The 13,367-nt window shown below is 37.0% G+C and overlaps 1 protein-coding gene across 1 annotated transcript; it reads right to left on the bottom strand.

Moving 5' to 3' along the window:
• Positions 1-11,805: 11,805 nt before the first annotated feature.
• On the bottom strand, positions 11,806-12,745 carry LOC120089171 (zinc finger protein MAGPIE-like). The gene is made up of 2 exons (XM_039046584.2): positions 12,737-12,745; positions 11,806-12,606 (listed from the first exon to the last, which is right to left on the bottom strand). Exons 1-2 carry the CDS (start codon positions 12,743-12,745, stop codon positions 11,806-11,808), a joined length of 810 nt encoding a protein of 269 aa, XP_038902512.2.
• Between the last annotated feature and the right edge of the window lie 622 nt (positions 12,746-13,367).

The raw sequence follows: 13,367 nt of genomic DNA on the forward strand, positions 1-13,367 counted from the left end.
TAATCCATGGAAAGAGTCAGAAAAACTTTATTCAAATTCCCAAGAGGCGCTTGGAGAGTGGAGTAGGTCGAGTTTGACCGAACCACTATAAAAATTACGGTGTCTTCTTCTCTAACTCTTTCATTTTTATTTTTGTAATTAATTTAAGCAATTTATTGTATGTTCTAGTTTGTTCTTATTTATTTGTTAATTTTGATAGAATTAAATTATTACACTTTTTGTCATCTTATTTGTTGCATAAATTGAATTTTTCTTATTATTTATAAAAAGTGTATTGATTAGTTTAATTGGGTTATTTTTTTTAAAAAAAGTTTAATTAAACCCTATTCACCCCTCTCTAGGGTTGTCATATCGATCCAACACGAGCTAGTTCCTTGAAAGAGCCAATTGATCCTCTCTTTACTTTTTTTAACCAATACCTCGCCGATCCCGCCAAGGTAGAAGATAATACTTGACACTGTATTGCGTCAGACACTCCATAAAGTTCCATCAAAGACCTATACATGCCAAGATTGCTTCGGAGCACAATGTTGCAAACCCATTTACAAAGGCTCTCACTATTACAGTGTTTGAGGGTCATCTGGAGAGTCTGGGTCTACAAGGTATGTATCATCTAGGCTAGGGCAAGTGGAAGGAATTATTTAGTGCATAGTGTATGCCCTAGTTTATTGTTTTGTGTACTGTACTTAGCTTCTGTACTTTGTATTTGTACACCTCACTAGCTTTAGGACAAATAGGAGATCGTTAGGGTTGATATCCTAAATCTCGTGGTTTTGTAACTTGTAATTTTTTTATTTGTACAAACAAATTATTTATTTAATAAAATAAATGTTATTTTATTTGACATTTAGTTGCATTAACTAAAACCACTAAACTAAGATCCAAGGTTATTTGATGTAGCTTAAACATATATGTGGTAACATACAGGTGGATTATGTTTAAGTAATAACCTAAACAGTCTGTAGTAAATGAATAAGGCTGGGTACTTTATCATTGTGACACTATGGATACGACCTGCTTGTAATTGTTACAATTATTGTTAAGTGTTACAAATGATCTGATCCAGATCATTCATGTGGAGACTTGTGAGCGAGGGTATCCTATACAAAGAGTTTGTATAAGACCAGACCACGATATGATTAGTTCCTCTTTATAATGTTGTTACTAGAACAGACTTACATTTCACCAGGATGACCATAGGTGACTTGACCTTAATCCTGAGTGAATTGTAATCTGCCTATGAGGGTGGTCCTTTGATCTGCATGGGTAAGAGTGGCTAGATTCACTGACTCAACAAGCCTACCAGTTTGAGGATTTGTCTGATTGGGGAGCTGGGAACACAGCTACACAAGAGGGAATTCATTTTTTCCCATTGTTAGGGTAAGTAGATAAATTGCTCCCTTAAAGGCTGATTCTAGGTTTTGAACAATGTGACGCCACAACCTCTCCTGGCCCAAGAGGGGTTCAGTTATAGTTGGACTATGACTAATTGTTCATCAAAGGGATCAGTGGTACTTAAGGAGTTAGATGTAATTATAGAGGTAAAATAGTCATTTTGACCAGTTGTACTTAAGAACAATTTGTGAAGGGTTAACACACTGTTGATTGGTTATATCCAATGGAAACAAAATTATATCTAGTGTGAAGAGTGCAGTTGTCGGTCTTTAGTGGAGTGACCGCAGTTAATGAATAGAGATTAATTTAATTAAATAGTTTAATTAATTAATCTCATATCATTAGAGCTTCACTCTGTAATTCCATATGCCCCTCTTGTTAGCTCAATAATGATTAATGAGAATCAAATTAATTTTGGATTAATTTGAATTGTTCAAATTTATTTAAAGGGAATTAATTGTATGTGATACAATTAATATAATGTATCTGATACATTATAATATAAAATTTAAATAAGAGAAATAAATATTTGAATATGATTCATATATAAGTTATAGGTTAAAATTAATATGAACGTGATTCATATTAGTACTATAGGTTATATGAGAGAATATAAACTATAAGTTATATTATATGTGATATAATATAAACTAAAGGTTATATGTTATATGTAATATAATATATGGTTTTATTTTAACATACATTAAATTAGATAGTATATATTAAAATTTGAAATTTGAAAACTAAAACTCCTAAGGGAGTTAATTTCAAGTGAATGAGGGAGTTATTTTGAGTATAACTCCATTACCCATCTCTCATATGGGAAGTTGGATGGAGAAAGGGATTTCAATTGAACGTGAAAATTTTCATGGAGAATCTCATCTTCATCTCCTTCCTCTGTAACCATTCTCTCAAGTTCTCTACTCTCCCTTTTCAAATTAAACACATAAGCCCACAAAACTCTATGTGATTCTCACCTTGAGAATAAGAAGGTAGCTTTGTGGTGGTATCCCTGTTACTCAGTTTAGGTTCTCGTTGTGTTGTTGAGTTTGAGAAAAGCAAAGGAAATCTTGTTTGTGATCGCGTTACCAAAGAAAAATCGTGAAGAAGTGTTTCTTTAAGGGTTAGTATTTAATCTCCCTTTCTTCTATGAATTTCTATAGAAAAAAGCATGCTTAGAACTTGTTGTTTATCTTATGTTTCTGTCTCTTTGTTTTATTGAGTTTTAAAAACAAAATTCGAGACACAAGGCATTCATATCTTTTCGCTTCAAAAATCCAATCCCTTCATTGAGGAGTGTCCAGCCAACAATAACAGACTTCCAAGACTTATTGTCTAAGGATTTTAGAAAGGTCGACATCCCCACTTTTTAGTATCCGATTTGACCGATGGACTAATACGCAAGCATACGTTTCATGAATAGTTTGTTCCATCCAGTATAGAGGGACGTGTAGTAATCCTCCTTCCTTTACTCCTTCCATTTGAGAGAGGTCGGATCGTAGCACTAGAGATAATGGTGACCCGCTCTAATACCAATTGGAACTAAGGAAGGATTTGATTACTGCGTGATAACTATGTTACCTACAATGTTACAACATTCCACACAACAATTACAAGAAGTAATCAAGAGATAAATGAATACAAGAGATTGGTAACCTAGTTCGATGTAAACCACCTATGTCTGGGTGACAGTGTGCCCAAGAAAGATAACTTCACTAATATCAATGATAAGCAATTATAATATAGTACTTATCTGTAATGATAACGCAATTATAGTGACTTCTGAACAACTTTATCACTTAACCCTACACCTAGGTTCCCCTTAGGTTTGAGACTTCCTCTCATTGAAACTTAGGCTCCCCCTAAGCAGTAGTATCAGTGAAGTATGTCTTATGCTCCCCCTAAGACCAAGACTCCCTCTCTGTAAGACTCGAGCTCCTTCTCACTTGACTTGTATCTTTTCTTCTAAGAACAAAGTCCCCTTTGTTCGAATCGCTTAGGCTCCTCCTAAGCTCTGAGAATCCCTTCTCAAATGAATCACAATATACAAGAAGTAAACAGATCGGAGTATGTGTCACACTCCTTCCCAGATTACCCTCTTAATCTAGAAGAGAATATGACGATAGTAATTATCAACCCTTTTGTGGCACTTACTACCTAATCATCTGCTTAACCTACTTAGGCAACTCTAGAATAACATAATTAACATTCAAGAGCTAGCGGAACTTAAAACATTTATAATAACCTCAAGGCTCTATACATAGAAAACTTATAACATATATATAGAAACAAGGTTCATTGGGTCCCACACTCATTACTAGTCCCTAATATGAAGACACATGTGTACAAATATTTATAGAACAGACACCTAAACTTTCTCTTTCAACTGAATCTTTAAGTGGTAGAGCAGCAGTGCAGTTATCCTCTGGGGAGATGACCACTACCTAGGAGAAGGAAAGCATTTAGATGAGTGAGCTACTAGCCTAGTGAGTGACTAATAAATTATAAACATCACGCCTTTAAACTGAAACTGCCAAGCAAACTCATATTTAAAACTTTTAAACATAGCATAGCTTAAAAACATAGCTTAACATAATTCTTAGTTGAGAGAGAACCCTTTTGTTGAATCCTTCAACATTAAACCTTAGTTGGTGTGGAGTATTCTCAACACAACCAACGTCGACTTTACCTACGTGGACATGATTATCACTAAGTACTGTCATACCTTAGGTACTATACCCAGATACTTTCTCATTATCCTTCAGTATCAGTAACTAATAATCATCATAAAACTCATACTTTGAAGTAAATCATACTTTGAAAGCATAGCATCATAAATCATATGCTTAAACATTCTTGCTATAAAGCATCAACTTCCAACGCATGCTTCTTGTAAAATACGTATAGAAATACTTCAGTCATGCTTATAAACTTCTTTAAAACTAGCATGCGTTAATGGCTTCATGAAACATAGTTTACTTTGAAATCATTTTAAACATTCTTTTAACATAGGCAAGCATGTGTCTAAACATTTAAGTAAAGCATGTGTTACTAAAACATTTGAAAATCATCAACTTTGTCACTCATAGTCTTGGGTGTTCCTTCTAGGGTTAATAAGCCTTTCCTATTGGTGTTAACCCTGTGGAAACGAATAACATGTTTAGCTAGTACCTTTAATCTTCTTGTAACACCAACTCACTTAAATGCACTTAACATTCAGTTTTAAACATCAATTTCCCTCTCAACGAATACGATCTTATGCGTCCAGCACTTAGGAAAATTTTGAGTAGTTAAGCTTTAGTCATGCGGCCAACATAGCAACTCATGTGCCCATTGCATGCCCTATGCGCTCATCCAGCGCTCCAATGCACAACCAACGCCCCTTGCACCGAGCATTTTGCGTGTTTACCCGCATAACTTAGCGTTTACTCGATTCTCTCTTGCACTCATGGCTTCAGCACACACCTGTACAACACAATGCATTCCTTGCTGTGCCTAACCAGCTCCTCGTGCGCGTCTGCAACCTACCTGGGTTGAGCAGCCTACTTGCTCAACGATTGTAGCTGCCTACTTGTTCAACCAAAGCCTAGTTTCAAACTTAAGCTCGAATAACTTATTTTTCAGACTTTATCTTAGAAAATTTCCTTATACAAAATTGCTTAACATCTTATCTTATTTACCTTAAATTTTGAGCTCTTAATTCCACGTGGTTTTTCAGGAAACCGCAAATCTCCATCACTGGCTCTGATTCATCTAAGATCTTGACCTTCTTACAATCTCCTTCATATTTCAACCTAAATTCCTTGGAGATTCCTTCCAGCAGCCTTAGAGCTTTAACTACACTCATGGCTCTAGAATCACCTCATTAGCACAAGTAAAAAGCATAAATTGAGCCTTTGAACTAAAGCTTCCCATTTATACTAAATATTGCATGTCCTCAATGCACTTTTAGCTGCCAACTCACCCACTAAGTGTGATTAATTCCCTTAATTTCGACAGCTGGTCCACTAGAGTGGATAATTAAGCTGTTAATCATTGTTTGATCAACGCAAGGCTTCACCATCAACTCACCATTGCTTGGTATAATCAATGCATAACCCTTGGCCCACGTATGGCCTCAACGCATCTAGCCCATTACTTAGTCTAGTGCCAACGCCTGACTTCCCTTATCGTGGCCTTTGCTTTAAACATTGCATAGACTCAACCACCATATGGCTCAACCTCATCGCATAGCTCACCAGCCTATGCCATTGCATAGCCACTAGCTAGCGCCCATCACCTCGCCTATATGCCATGGCATCTGGCCATCACACGCACGCTCATCCTCGGTGCATCAACTAGGCAGCGTTTTACTTCGTGCATCCTACACCCACGGTAATCAACGCACACGCGCAGCCCCCAATGCCTAAGGCCTTTATGCTCTTACACGCACATTCTTGCCATCTAACCTTTCATGGGCTTGACCAACACATGCCATTGCTCAACGTATGGCATCTTATGAGGCCACCATTTAGGCTCATGGCCAATGCCTTCCATGCGCCTAACTAGCCTTTATGAACATGGTTGCCACACTCTAGGTCACATCCTTCAATGCATGGCTATCAACGCAAGGCCATTTTGACTTCCACACTTAGCCATATTTTCCTAACTGCCTTTGCTACCTTGCTACCCAGGAGTCTTCAATCATCATACTTAGATATTTTCTTCTTCTTTAACATCCTCATGCCTTTTCCTACAACATTTCATTAACTTACACTTAAACTTAATTAACATGTTAATTAACTTACTTAAGTAGGGAAAATAAGGTTCGGGGTTTACAATTTACCTCTCTTATAAAATTTCGTCCTCGAAATTTGCTGCAAGTCTATCAACTAAATAACTGAGGGTATCTACTTCTCATTTGCTCTTCAGTCTTCCAAGTGGCTTCTTCAATTCCATGGTTCCTCCATAATACCTTTACTAAAGGTATTGTCTTATTTCTTAACACCGACTCTTTCTTGTCAAGAATTTCTACTGGTTCTTCTTCATAAGTCAGATTTTTCTTTAACTGCACTGGCTGCTCTACTAGCCCGACTCTCTCAACTATCTCATAAGGCCCGATATATCTGGGACTTAGCTTTCCCTTCTTGTCAAATCTAAGGATTCGTTTCCATGAGGATAACTTAAGGAATACTTTATCACTGATCTTAAACTATAGTTATCTTCTTCGCTTGTCAGCATAACTCTTTTGTCTGTTCCGGGCTGTCTTAAGATTCTCCATGATAAGTTTAACACTATTTGTCATCTGCTGAACAAGTTCTGGGCCTACTAATTTCCTTTCTCCGACCTCATTCCAACACACAGGTGTTCTACAAGGTCTTCCATATAAAGCCTTGTATGGAGCCATCTTAATACTAGAATGATAACTATTGTTATATACAAATTCGATCAACGACAAATGCGTATCCAAACTTCCCTTGAACTGTAATACACATGCCCTCAACATGTCCTCTAGCATCTAAATCGTCTGCTCTGACTGACCATCTGTTTGCGGATGGTAAGTTGTACTGAAACGCTACTTAATACCTAGAGCTTTTTGTAAACTAGGCCAGAACTTCGAAGTAAACTCAGATCTCGATCTGACACTATCGTTACTGAAGTTGCAAACTGATTGACAATCTTGCCCACATATAGCTTAGCCAATCTATCTAGGTTAAAAGTGATCTTCACTAGTACAAATTTAGCCATCTTAGCCAACCTATTAACAATTACCCAAATTCCATTATATCCTGATGGCATTTTAGGCAAGCTAAATAAGAAATCCATGATAATATGCTCTCATTTCCACTTTGGCACTGGAAGTGGATTAAGCAGTCCTGCTGGCCTCTGCCATTCAGGTTTAACCTACTGACATATCAAATACTTCTCAACAAACTCTGCTATTTCTCCTTTCATGCTAGGCCACCAGTACAACTTCTTTAATCTTCTATACATCTTCGTACTACCTGGATGCATAACATGACTTGAACTATGTGCTTCCTTTAAAATTTCACGTTTCAATGCTAAGGCATTGGGTACACAAATCCTGCCTTCCTTGAGTAAGACTTCATCCGTTCTTAACTCATAACTATCCTTGGACCTTTACCTACCTCCTCAACTATCTTTTGGAGCCGAATTTCCTAACTGTTCATGTGAAATATCATTAGCTAAGGTAGGTCGTACCTGAAATGAAGTTAGCAAGCTCTTGCCTAATCAACTGCTAGATCAACATTAGCATATCTCAACTCTTGCAACACTAATCCTCGTATAGAACAGAGAGTAGCTTTTGTTGTTCCTGTTTTCCTGCTTAGGGCATCTGCCACCACATTCGCTTTCCCTGGATGGTACTAAATGATACAATCATAATCCTTGATCAACTCTAACCATCTTCTCTGTCTCAAGTTCAACTCTATCTGATCAAAGATATACTTTAAACTCTTATGATCAGTGAAAATATGGCAACGTTCACCAAACAAGTAATGTCTCCATAGCTTAAGAGCTAGAACTACTGCTGCTAATTCCAAATCATGCATAGGGTATTTACACTCATGCTTCTTTAACTATATAGAAGCATAGACTATCACTCTACCTTCCTAAATTAGAACACAACCTAGTCCCTGTCGAAACACATCACAATAAATCTCAAACTCCTTACCTGAAGTAGGAACTGTAAGTATTAGAGTTGATACTAATCTTCGTTTCAACTCTTGGAAAATATGCTCATAATTAGGAGACCATTCAAACTTCACATCTTTCCTGGTCAAACTGGTCAATGGAAAAGTTATCCTAGAAAAGCCTTCCACAAATCGCCTATAGTAACCTGCTAAACCCAGGAAACTATGTACCTCAGATATCGTAAAGGTCGGTTGCTCCCAATTCACGATTGCTTCTGTCTTCTGGGGATCTACAGTAACTCTTGCTGCAAATACAATATGCCCCAGGAATACAACTTGATTTAACCAGAAATCAAACTTACTTAACTTGGCATACAGCTTCTTTTCTCGCAACGTCTGAAGCACTAACCTTAGATGTTCTACATGTTTTTCTCTACTACTAGAATAAACCAGAATATCATCAATAAAAACTATTATAAACTGATCCAGATAGGGATGGAATATCCTGTTCATAAGATCCATGAATACCACAGGGGCATTCGTCAAACCAAATGGAATTACTAGAAATTCATAGTACCCATATCTAGTCCTGAAAGCAATTTTTGGAACATCTGTTTCTTTTACCTTTAACTGATGGTATCCTGACCTCAAGTCTATCTTAGAGAACACTGTGGCTCCCTTTAACTGATAAAAAAGATCATCTATACGAGGTAAAGGATACTTTTTCCTAATTGTTACCTTATTAAGTTTCCTATAATCTATACACAACCTGAGAGTATTGTCTTTCTTCTTTCCAAATAGGACCGGCACTCCCCAGGGTGACACATTGGATCAACATACCCCTTATCAACTAACTCCTATAATTGTACCTTTAGTTCTTTCAACTCAGTTGGTGTCATCCTGTATGGTACATGTGAAATTAGGTCAATCGTAAACTCAACTTTCTTGTCAGGTGGCAATCCTGACAACTTCTTAGAGAATACATCAAGAAAATCCTGCACTACAGTCACATTTTCAGGCTTCATCCTATTATCCTGTGAAACATTCACATGTGCCAAATAGACAACACATCCTTTGTTCACCAACTTCCGAGCTTTCACTGTTGATATCAAACTACTAGGGAGAAGTCTTTTACTTCCCACAAACAATAATTCCTGTTCTTCTGGCCTTTAAATACTACTTCTCTCTTAAAACAATCAACAGAGGCATGATACTTACTCAGAAAATCCATGCCAAAAATAGCATCAAACTCAAGTAACTCTATTGGAATTAGATCAACCCATAAACTCTGGTTGTCAATAACTACCTCAAACTTCTTCTAATACTCATGTACTACTAAAATATCTCCTACAGGCATAGAAATAAACACGTCCTTAGGCATGTTTTCAAGTAATCTATCTATATGTAATGCAAACATGCTCGATATAAATGAATGTGTAGCACCAGGATCTAATAACACATAAGCAGACTGGTTACATAAATTTATTTTACCAATCCCAACATCTTTTACATAAAGGAAAAAGTCCAAGAGCAATCAATGCAAGAACAAATACCGTTGGACCCCTTACCTTTAATTATTCGCCCTCCAAGCCCACCTATGGAACCCTTTCCCCACTTCTGAAAAACTTTACCAATCTCCTCCTCACTCCTGACTCAGACAACGCATCCCCAGCAACATCTTCCCCCCATCCATCTCCACCACATTTTTCACCTCCATCGCCGCATGTTGACGACCCACACTGTTTGGGTGAAGGCACTTCCGCTCAATCTCAAACTGTTGCTGGTGAAACATCGCAGGCGCATCCCACCACTGCAACCCTTGCTGCTACCTAGCAGAGATGCATTCACTTCGCATGCGACAACAAAATTTCTTCTGCCAAAGAATAACAGAGCTACAAGAGAGCCACACAGAATTGCAACGTAGTTTTACGATGACGCGACAGGTGTTGATCAATATTCAATGCAATATTTTCACTATCCACCTGAACCAGAGACAAATGGCGGAGCGCAACCATGAATATTTTAACTTTTTGACAGCATACCTACATGGTCCCATGGTGCCTCCCCATTTACACCAACCTCTGCATTTTGAAGAAGCGCCTCAAGTTCCTCCGCAAAATCCTCCTCTAGAGCCCCCACCGCAACTTTAAATTTGGAGGTATGCCACCTTCTTAATAAATCTGCAATTTTTCATTTGTGGCCATTCTTTTATTCATTCATTATTTTTATGTATATAAGCTATACCTTGATTTTTTTGTACATGCTTAAATTTTGTGTTGCGATGATTATAATTCTTTGTATACTTAGTTAATTTTAATACAATTGAGTGACTATTCTTTCCATATGCATTAGCCTTTTTACTTATCATCTTTTGTCAATTATTGCGTTAATTCTTGTCTTTTATTTTGCATTGTTAATAGCGCTGCCATGATGAGTAATACATACCCTTAGCAATATTTCTTATACTTTGCACTTTCTGACTAATACTTAGACAATCCTTCGCTCGATGCGTCCGGATGCGGTGGTCAAATTTGTGTCATTTATTAGAGATTGTTGATCATGGTTACACCCTTCGTTTTGGCTTGTTCCCATGGGTGTCATGCGAACATCCAACTACAGTTGTGTGCCAATCTCAACTTTAACTCTTGAATTTCAGCTAAGTATAACTTTTGCTGGTCAGAGGAGTTGTCTCTTATATTCTTTTATGTATATATATATATTTTTTTTTTCTTCTCATTTTTTTCTTTTTTCTTCTTCAAATTGCGTCGTTCTTGGAAACCCACCTTCGTTTTGGCTTGCTCCCAAGGGTGTCATACGAACATCCAACTACGAGTAGGTTCCTTTCACGACTTAACTCTTATCAGATTAGGATTGTTTTGGGATTTCCCTTGCGCTGACATTGGAGTTTTGTATGAACACAATTTTTTTTTAATAATAATGAACGCATTTTTCTTAATGACTGCATCTACTTGATCGCATCTGCTCAGACCTTCCCCACCCCCAAATTTAGAGTTGCGCAAGGTCCTCATTGCGTTGTTTGGACAGAATAGACAAACACTTAGACAAAAGTTTGAAAAGAAGGTTTGAGCAGAATTTTGAAGGATAAAAGGTAAAATAGTGCTAAGAGATAACTCCTCTGACCAGCAAAAGTTAAACCACTAGAAGAAATTCGGGCTTCAATGTTGATTGAAAATAGTATTATCGGATGTATTATGTCGGTTGGAAAAAATGGATCTTCAATGTCGGTTTTAAACCGACATTGAAGATGGCCTACAATTTCAGTTTAAAACTGACATTGAACCTGAAGGCCTCCCATTATTATTTTTTATTTTATCAAAATTTTCATTTCCCTCTCGCGCGCATAGACCTAAATTTCATTTCTCTCAGCTCTCTCACTTTACCAAAACTCAAACTCAAACCCTTGCTAGTCTCACCTACCCAAATAAACTCTCTCCTCTCTCAGTAGCTGCTGGTCGGCCGTTTACCTTTAGGTGAGGTTATCTTCACTGTTGTCTTTAGGTGGGGTTTTCTCCTCTCTCAGTAGCTGCGATTCTCTCTCTCTCGTTTGGTCATCGGGCGGTTTCACCTTCACTCACTTAGTCACATGCCTTGCTAGAATCGGAAAGGAGCTCGTCATCCAAGCTTCTCCATCGCAGGTATTCTATATTCTCCCTTTTCTCCATAGTTCTTTCCATTTTTCCTTTGAACCTGCCTCCTTAGATCAGTTTCATCAGAAATTCTCACATCGTTTGCATCTAGCTTAATCAAGTGTTCGTATTTAGTTTGATTGGTCAGTTGAGCTGTCTGTAAGCTCAATTGTAATGCTATGTTTTGATGAGTTTATTAACACATTATCCTGTTCCCTCGTCTCCCCTATTCCTGTTATTCCACTTCCACTTCCACTTCCACACTCAAATTCACTATGAGTACGTCGCTGTTTTGCAGTGTACATCTCATTCCCATTCCCATTATTCTCATTCTCAACAACAATAATTGGTCTACTTGTAGTACTAGAAGAATTACAAAACTCACTCCCATTATTAAACAAAAACCCCTGTTGTAGTTGTAGTAGTGATGGGGCTGATCTAGTGGTGGTAGTAGTAGTACAAGTTGGCCCAATTTCAGCAGCTTTCTGCAACAAAGCTGTAGCTGACATATTTCCCATCTTGGTTTGATTCATTTGCTGTAATTGATGGCTGTATAATGAAGAAACTCCTCCATTATTCATCATTAACCCTTGATTTTGATTATGATTAATATAATAATCACCCATTGTTAATTGGTTTCCCCAAACTCCATCTTCACCGTACATCATCATCGGCCCCCCAATCATTTGAACATTGCTTCTTATTGTCATTGTTGCTTCCTTCACTAAAATTGGCTTCAAAATTGAACCAAAGTGTTGGCCCGTGAATAACCCTGTTTTATCTTCTATGCACCCTCCACCCATTGAATTATAGTTGAAATTATTGCTTACTGTTGTTCCTACTTTTACTCTTGCTGTTTCTTCTGCTAATGCATCGCAAAATGCCCTGTGAGTTATGAAGCTATCTCTCCTGTGTTTCACACAATTTCCATACTGATTAAAACATAATTAATTAGTTAATTAATTATTTACATTTAATTATTAGAGTTATATATATATATATTTACTGAGAATGTCCAATGTTAATACATTGACTGAGATTGATGATACAACATCCACATACATTAGACATGACTGTGAGATGGGTTGATAAATAATGTATTAAACATGGTATGTCATTTACTATGGCTATATGTATTTAAATATTAAGATTATATGTTTTTTGTGTGAGTAATGTTTTTTGTTTTTTTTTTTTTTTTGTAGATTGACATGGAAACTTCAACAAGTAGCAGTGAGGATGATAGAAATATGATCCCATAAAAATATAGTAGAATAAGTATACCACGTGGCCTAACTACAATGTCTGAGTTGGCACAAATAAGGACATGTAGGCAATGGTTGACCATTGATTATAATGAACATGGACAACTAGTTGGATCTGGAGCAAAAAAGATGCAGAGTTATATAGGAGTTTGTGTTCGACAACAAATTCCTATAACGTATGATTCTTGGAAAAAAGTTCCAAATCATTTAAAAGACAAACCTTTTGATTGTATAGCGGTATGTTTTCTAAACTTTATAGTAGTTTATTAGTTTATTATTTAACTACTTTTTTCATTGTGCAAATATCGTTCAATGTGGACTCTAAGTCCAAACATTGTATACTAATGTCTGCATCTAGGAAGTTTCGGACTTTCAAGTCAATGTTGACTCAAAAGTTCATACTTCCATTTAAGAATGAACCTTCAGTCTTG

Source organism: Benincasa hispida, chromosome 10, assembly GCF_027475165.1.
Source record: "Benincasa hispida cultivar pf3 chromosome 10, pf3_genome.v1.1, whole genome shotgun sequence".
Classification (NCBI taxonomy): Eukaryota; Viridiplantae; Streptophyta; class Magnoliopsida; order Cucurbitales; family Cucurbitaceae; genus Benincasa; species Benincasa hispida.